This window comes from Aulostomus chinensis, chromosome 12, assembly GCF_037954235.1.
Source record: "Aulostomus chinensis isolate RoL2024-O1b breed Wild chromosome 12, RoL_Achi_v1.0, whole genome shotgun sequence".
In the NCBI taxonomy this organism is placed as follows: domain Eukaryota; kingdom Metazoa; phylum Chordata; class Actinopteri; order Syngnathiformes; family Aulostomidae; genus Aulostomus; species Aulostomus chinensis.
Window position 1 is genome coordinate 493,653 of NC_141331.1, and position 8,848 is coordinate 502,500.

General features: G+C 48.6%; 2 protein-coding genes across 9 annotated transcripts in view; both read right to left on the bottom strand.

Annotated features, from left to right (window-relative positions):
* Nucleotides 1–715, bottom strand: part of LOC147251637 (bone morphogenetic protein receptor type-2-like) — a 32,683-nt gene extending 31,968 nt beyond the window's left edge. For both annotated transcript variants that reach the window (XM_086219478.1, XM_086219475.1), the window contains exon 1: nucleotides 560–715. The gene's annotated coding sequence lies outside the window, so the exon portion shown is untranslated. The remainder of the gene's footprint in view (nucleotides 1–559) is intronic.
* Nucleotides 716–879: 164 nt separating this feature from the next.
* Nucleotides 880–8,848, bottom strand: part of LOC147251638 (uncharacterized) — a 29,105-nt gene continuing 21,136 nt past the window's right edge. For all 7 annotated transcript variants that reach the window (XM_086219474.1, XM_086219473.1, XM_086219468.1 and 4 more), the window contains 7 exons: nucleotides 5,349–7,384; nucleotides 4,627–4,719; nucleotides 4,097–4,546; nucleotides 2,657–2,803; nucleotides 2,412–2,534; nucleotides 1,973–2,035; nucleotides 880–1,893 (listed from right to left, as the gene is read on the bottom strand). In XM_086219474.1, the coding sequence (XP_086075600.1) occupies nucleotides 1,666–1,893; nucleotides 1,973–2,035; nucleotides 2,412–2,534; nucleotides 2,657–2,803; nucleotides 4,097–4,546; nucleotides 4,627–4,719; nucleotides 5,349–7,384 (3,140 nt within the window). In that variant the 3' untranslated portion in view covers nucleotides 880–1,665. The remainder of the gene's footprint in view (nucleotides 1,894–1,972; nucleotides 2,036–2,411; nucleotides 2,535–2,656; nucleotides 2,804–4,096; nucleotides 4,547–4,626; nucleotides 4,720–5,348; nucleotides 7,385–8,848) is intronic.

Below are 8,848 nucleotides of genomic sequence, written 5' to 3' on the forward strand. Positions count from 1 at the left end.
GATGGATGGATGATGGAGGGATGGTCCCTGAATGTTTGTGGAGGGGTGGAGCCTTGATGGAGGGTCACACTTTAAGTTCTACATCCATCATAGTTTCAGCTTCAGAGACGGTGGAGACTTTTACTGCCACATGAACAAACCAGCAACCCGACACACACAAATATGAGCAGAACCATTGGAGGAGAATTATGACGACCCATTAATGACCCACAGCCATTAACAGGAGAGGGCTCATGCCATCACACTGATGTCAGGACAGGTCACGACCCGCATCACATACGTCACTATCTGGACACATCAGAACCAATATCACTTCCGGTATAAGAACGGAGTCAGCAAGCACCAGTCTCAGCACCAGCCAGTAGCGGTAACCGAACCTTCCTGCAGCAGCGAGCCATGGACATCATGTTGTGTACGCACGTGACCGCAGCGCGATGCTGCCTTTTCAGGTGTGACGTCTTCTCTGGGTCACGTGCTGTGTCTGCAGGTGTCTTTGAAGCTGATGGTGGAAGGGAGTGGCGCGCGTGCCTACATACCGGTCTGAAGCATGTGTCCTTACCGGTGGGGACCCCGCGTGGCTCCGCGGGAGATGATGACGTCGACGGCCTGTCCGATCCGGTCCGGATTCTCTGCCCGGAGCGACCAGGTTCCTTCAGCAGGGCCAGAAAATCCGCGGACCTCAATCTGCTCCGCGACTGTATGCGCGGCTACAGACTGTAAATTTCAAAATTACACGGGGAGACGTCACGCACCACTTCCTGCCCAGTTTCACAATAAAAGCGTACAAACGGAGCTGTCGTGTGTGCGCGCGCGCGGGTGGGGGGGTCCTCAGAATGGGAGTCACAACAAACTACTTTGTAGGTATTTCTACGTAGTCCTCAGAAAGTTACAGGAGCAGTTTTACTGGCCACACACAGTCTGAGCATATTTAGTGTGTTTGAAGAGTGTGCTAAATCAGGCTAAACATTCATGTAAGTAAAATATAAAAACTAACATGGGTTGTTTGTACATGAATATAATTTTAAGAAAATAAATTTACAATTTGTAAACAACAAAGACTTTTGCCAATCAAAATGGCGGATCAGTGGTCAGGCATGCAGGCAAACCCAGCCATTAACAGGGTTCACATGGAAACAAAAGCACAGCTCTCCAAGGTGTTTCTGGGCTTCAGAACCGGTGATTGTGACAGTAGCAGCTTGTTGTTCCCCAGATCAATCCTGTAACCCAGATAAGAGGTAACTTGATGCTTTTACTTTGAAAGTTTATTCTACTTCCTCTGTGATGAACCTGTTAGCGTTGATGTGCTGTTTCTTTCCCCCGCAGAAACTGGCCCAGGAGGTGATGGGAAATGAAGTCTCTTTACTGAACGAACACTGAACCCACGGTTCCCAGGAGCACCGGCCGTCTTCACGGGTCCCTCTGAACTCCTGCACCCGCTCAGATCCAGTCAGGGACCAGAGGTGGAGCCTGTGAGCTCACCTCATCAGTCAGGCTCCGTCACCCACACGTCGACAACAACAACAACCTGCACATCCACGCGATAGAGCAAAGGGTTTTAATTTGTCACCCTTGAGACACCTTGAGACAGCTGTGTAACCGCCAAACTCGTGTTAACAGGTCGTAAACACTCGTCAGCAACTCTTTTTCGCTGGTTTGTTTTGGGTGTTAGGGTTGGCCAAGAGACATTCTAAGCTCCTCCTCACGCAAGCTGCAGTCCAATCGCTGAGTCTCTGACTCCAGGACAGACAAGACAGGATGGCGTTTGACGGCGTCCAGTGAATCAGTGAGGTCACGGCGCTTTGATGTCAGCCACTGGCTGTTTTTGTACGACTGTTGGATGAACTCTGCCCTCTGCTGCTGCTCCTCAGCCAACGACACCCGGAGCCCCCTCACCTGGGACAAAAGATGTGACATCATCAATATCCACCTGACGCAGCAGAACCGCCCATTCTCTAACCCTACTGTGTCTCACCTGGTCCTCCAGCTGTCTCACTTGTTGCCGAAGTCGCTCTTCTTCTGTGGTGTCTGCAGACCTCTAAACAAACACAGCAGCATAACACACTCACACACTCTCTCCTCCATCCCTCCAGCATACGAGCCACTGGTGCTCACCCGTGATTGATGACATCAGTCATACGTGACACTGATGTGGCGACTAAAAACAACAGCTGTTCTAATGTCATCTCATTTCATTCTCATTTGAGAAGCCATTTTAAAAACCGCCGCTTGTGACCTGGAGCAACGTGACGAAAACCTTCATGTCACCTGGTAAACTCAACCAAGCCTGTTTTTCCTCGGATTGCAACTAAAACATCTGGGGGGGGGGGGGGGGGCTTTCCTGGGCCTGGTGGTTCCTGTTGTGTTGTGTGTGTGCTTGGCTTCATAGACGTGTCCCGTGTTGCTCGTCCTACCCGTCTCAGTGTCTTTGTCTCCGTCTGCAGTTTAGAGTTTTTCCTCTTCAGTTGTTCCACTTGAACCTTCAGTTCAGCTACCAGACGCTGCAGAGCCGCCAGACGCTTCTCCAGTCTGTCAGCCTGACACACACACACACACACACACACACACACACACACACACACACACACACACACACACACACACACACAGTCAGGATTCACGCAGTCAGCTCACCAAGCAGCATCAGAAACTCCCTGACCTCAACAGGCCCCGCCTCTCTGCCTCCCTCCAGTTGGTGGGCTCGCTCCCTGTAGCCCACCATGGCAGCCTCTGTTTGCTCAAGAGCCGATCGAACACCACCTCTGTCCTGCTGCAGCTGCTCCACCTTCTGAGTCACATCCAACACCTGCACAACAACACACATTGGTAAGCAGCGCCCACACACACGTCACCACACACACACTCACGCCAACACATACTCGTCACCACACACACTCACGCCAACACATACTCGTCACCACACACACTCACGCCAACACATACTCGTCACCACACACACACTCACGCCAACACATACTCGTCACCACACACACTCACGCCAACACATACTCGTCACCACACACACTCACGCCAACACATACTCGTCACCACACACACTCACGCCAACACATACTCGTCACCACACACACTCACGCCAACACATACTCGTCACCACACACACTCACGCCAACACATACTCGTCACCACACACACACTCACGTCACCACACACACACTCACGCCCACACACACACACTCACGCCAACACACACTCGTCACCACACACACTCACGCCAACACATACTCGTCACCACACACACACTCACGCCCACATACACACACTCACTCACGCCCACATACACACACTCACGCCCACACACACACACACACTCACGCCCACACACATACTCGTCACCACACACACTCACGCCCACACACACACTCACGCCCACACACACACGTCACCACAAGCACACACACACACGTCACCACACACACACACGTCACCACACACACACCTCACCACAAGCACACACACGTCACCACACACACGTCACCACACGCACACACTTCACCACACACACACACACACACACACACGTCACCACACACACACTTACGCACACACACGTCACCACAAACACAAACTCACGCCCACACACACACTCACGCCCACACACACAGACTCACGCCCACACACACACTCGTCACCACACACACACTCACGCCCACACACACACGTCACCACAAGCACACACACACACACGTCACCACACACACACATACGTCACCACAAGCACACACACGTCACCACACACACGTCACCACAAGCACACACACACACGTCACCACAAGCACACACGTCACCACACACACACTCACGTCACCACACAAACACACTCACGCCCACACACACGTCACCACACACACACACACACACAATCACGCCCACACACACACAATCACGCCCACACATGTCACCACACACACACTCACGCCCACACACACGCCCACACACACTCACGTCCACACACTCACGCCGCCCACACACTCACGCCCACACACTCACGCCCACACACTCACGCCCTCACACTCACGCCCTCACACTCACGCCCACACACTCACGCCCACACACTCACACGCCCCCACTGGTTATTCACCTCAGCATCTCTCAGCCACAGCAGCCTCCTCAGCTCTTCCATCTGCTCTCTTAGGTTCTGAGCCATTTTCTGCTCCTCCAACATGGCCGCCTGACCTTTGACTTGCCTTTCCTCCGCCTCTCTCATCACCTCCTCCAACCTGGAACTAAAGTCCCCCTCCACCTTCCTCATCTTCTCCTCCTCCTCCTCCACTAGGCTCCTACATCGCTCCTCTGCCTTCCTCCTCTCCTGCTCTGACTCCTCCTTGGCTTGTCGTGCCTCCATCAGCTCCTCCCACATCTCCCTCCTGCTCTCCTCCAGGGCCTTGGCTCCGGCCTTAAGCTCCTCCACCTCCCTTTTTTCCCTCTCTCTTTCTTCACTAGCAGTCCTCAGTGTCTCCTCCTTGATCTTCTCCACCTCCATCCTTTCCTGCAGAGCGCTCCTCAGACGCTCACCCTCGGCATGGCTCTCCTAGCGGCAGACAGACAGACATCACAGCTGCACCGGGTGGCTGTCGGTTGAAGGTGCAGGTGTAGCAGAGGTGCTGTTACCTGCAGGAGGAGTTGGAGTGTGCTCATCTCCTCCAGCGCTGTTCTCAAACCCTCCATGTGTGGCTTCACCTCCTGCTCGGCTCGCTCCTGGACCTGCACCCAAAGCGATGAACAAACACAGAGCTGGGTATTCGCGGAAGTAATTTGTGTAAAATATTTTGGCGAGCAGCGTCTGCCTCCACGCGGCCGACGCAGGCCGAGTAACAATCACGTGACTCAGGACTACGCAGCAGGACTCGCCCCCCTGACGCTGTCACCAACCTGCTGACTGATCCCTCGTTCCTGACACCAGCCAGGACTCAACCCTAACAGTACTGCTGTGCCGCAACATTACCTCTCTGCTGCATCACACCGCAGAAGTGCATGCACTGCTGCATGCACTGCTGCATGCACTGCTGCATGCACTGCTGCATGCACTGCTGCATGCACTGCTGCATGCACTGCTGCATGCACTGCTGCATGCACTGCTGCATGCACTGCTGCATGCACTGCTGCATGCACTGCTGCATGCGGTAAACTCAAGCTGATGTTGCAGCTGCCATGCTGGCTGCAAACCAGCTCATCAGGGGCAATCAGACCCTTCGGTTACGAGCCGACCTTTCTGCCTTCGAGCCCTGCCAACCCCGCCACCGCTGCAGCCACCCCGCCCCTGAGCGCTGCCACCACCTGCTGCCAGGTGGCGTTGCCCATGGACAAGACAATAAGAGAGGAGAGGGACCTACCTGACCCCGCAGACACTTCAGCATCACCTCCATCGCCTCCACACTCTGTTGTGCTCCTCTCAGCTCCTCCGTCACCTCCCCCCGCCTCCTCTTCTGCTCCTTTACCTCCTCCCTGAGAGATGTCACTTCCTTCTCTGTCCACCTCAGCTTGGATTCAACATCCTCTCTCTCCCTTTTTTCCCTCTGCACCTCCTTCTCCCTCCTCTTCTCCTCCTTTTTCACTTCCTCTATGAAAGATGTCATCTCCTTCTTCCTTCTCTTCTCCTGTGCCTTCATCTCCCCTTCCATTTCCCTCCATCCATTCTCGAGCTTACATCTCTCCTCTTTCTCATTCTCCCACTTCTCCTCCACCTCCCTCAGTTTCTCCTCAAGGCTCTGCTTCGCTGCCTCAATCTCCGCCATCTTCTTTCTCATGTTTTGCTCAGTCTTCCTAACCTCCTCCTTCAGCCTGTCTTGCTGCTCCTCTCTCTCTCGGACTCTACTCTGAACTCCACTCAGCTTCTCCATCACCTCCTCCCGTCCTCTCCTCTCCTCCTTTACCTCCTCCCTGAGGCATGTCACCTCTTTCTCCCTCCTCCTCAGCTCTTCCTCAAGTTCCCCCTTTCTCTCCTCCACTTGAAGGAGCTGACATCTCTCCTTCTCCACTAGTCTACTTCCTTCTTCTCTCATCTCCCTCAGTTCATCCTGGAACCTCCTCCTCACCTCCTCCATCGTGCTCCTTTCTTCCTTCACCTTCTTCAGCACCTCCTTCTCTACTTCCCTCTGCTCCTCCATTTCCCTCAGTTTTTCCTCAAGGCTGCTCTTTGCTACCTCAACCTCCATCATCCTCTTCCTCCTGTTTTCAGCAGTTTTCATGAGCGCCTCCCTGTCCCTCCCCCCCTCCTCAAGGTGCATTCTCAACTGCTCCAACTCCTCCTCTCGCTCCTTCAGCAGTTGGGAAGTTTTGGTGGCTTCCTCGGCAGTGCACTTTGCCCTCTGCCTCCACTCAGTCACCTCCTCCTCCAGCCTGTCCTGCTGCTCCTCCCGCTCTCGGACTCTTCTCTGTGCTCCCTCAGTCTGGGCCCGGGCCTCCTTCAGCTCCCTGGCCTGGCTGGAAATCCTCTCTTCCTTATCACCATTCTCCATCTTCTCTCTCTGCAGAAGCATCTGGGTGTCTATCAGCTCCGCCTCCAACTGCTTTTCTCTCGCTTCCCTCCGCTTAAGTTGGAGCTCCACCTCCTGGTGCTCCCTCACTCTCTCCTCCGCCAGTGCCTCCACAAGCCTCAGCTGCTTCCTCAGCTCCTCCACCTCCTCCTCCCTTGCCCTTACGGCGCTCATCTGCTTCTCAAGGCTGCATTCCTTCCTCTCCAGCTCCTCCTTTGCCTCCTGCAGCTCCTCCTCTGTGACGCACAGTTTCACCTTCAGCAGCACCAACTCATTCTCAATATCCTTCCACCTCCTCCTCATCCTCTCCTCTTCTACATCTCGGAGTCTGTCTTTCTCTCTGTTCTCCTCCTCCAACCTCCTCCTCCCCTCTTCTGCTTCAAGCCTCAGCTGTGCATCCTCTTTCCCCTCTCTTTGCAGTCTCTCCATCTGGTGACAAAGCTTCTCCTCCTCCATCCTCCACTCCATTTCTGTCCTCTTCATCTCCTCCAGTAATCTCCCTCTCTCTACCTCTGCCTGTTGGATGCTCTCAATCATCTGTGCCTCCCTCTCAGTCACCTCGACCCTTAGTCTCTCGGCCTCTTGCTGTCTTTTCTTCTCCTCCTCCTCCATCAGTCTCCCCATGCGCATCCTCAGCACCTCCACCTCTCCATCTCTTGTCCCGAGCTCCTCGCTCAGTGCCTCCCTCTCGTTCTGCCAAGCCACTTCCCCTTCCATCTTCATACTCCTAAGATCTTCCAACTCCTCCCTGAGAGACATCACTTCCTCCTCCAGTCTTTGTGTCTCCTTCACCAGCACCTCTCTCTGCTCCTCGCTCCGGTCTCTTCTCATCCGCTCGCCGTATGTTTGGCTCCTCTCTGCGGTCAACTCTCTCGTCAGACACTCAATCTCCCCTTCAAAGAAAAAAAGGCATATCTGATGATACTCAATCACAGGCTCCACGCTACACACACACACACATACATGTAAATATATGTATATATATATATATATATATATATATATATATATATATATATATATATATATATATATACACACACACACATATATATATACACACATATATACATATATATATACACACACATATACATATATATATACACACACATATACATATATATATACACACATATACATATATATATACACACACACACATATACATATATATATACACACACACACATATACATACACACATATATACATATACATATATACATATATATACACATACATACATATATTCATACATGTATATACATACATACATATATATATTGATACATGTATATACATACATACATACATATATATACATGTATATACATACATACATATATATTCATACATGTATATACATATATATATATATATATCCATACATGTATATACATACATACATATATATATCCATACATATATATCCATACATACATATATATAGACATACATATATATCCATACATGTATATATATACACATACATATATACACATACATATATATCCATATACATATACATACATATACATATACACATACATATATATACACATACATATATATACACATATATACATACATATATATACACATATATACATACATATATATACACATATATACATACATATATACACATATATATACATACATACATATATACACACATATATATACATACACATACATACATATATACATACATATATACATACATACGTGTATATATATACACACACACATATATACACATATATACACACACAAATATATATATATATACACACACACACAAATATATATATATACACACACATATACATATATACACACACATATATATATACACATATATATATATACACACACATATATATATACACACATATATATATACACGCATATATATATATACACACACACATATATATATATACACATATATATATACACACATATATTTATACATATACACACACACATATATATACACATATATATATACACACATATATTTATACATATATACACACACACATATACACATACATATATACACATACATATATAGATACACACATATATATACACACATACATATATATACACATATATACATATATATACACATATATACATATATATACACATATATACATACATATACACATACATGTATATACACACATATATACACACACATATACACATAAATATATATACACACATATAAACATATACATACATATATACATGTATATACACATATATACATATATATACACACATATATACATATATATACACACATATATATACACATATATACATATATATACATATAT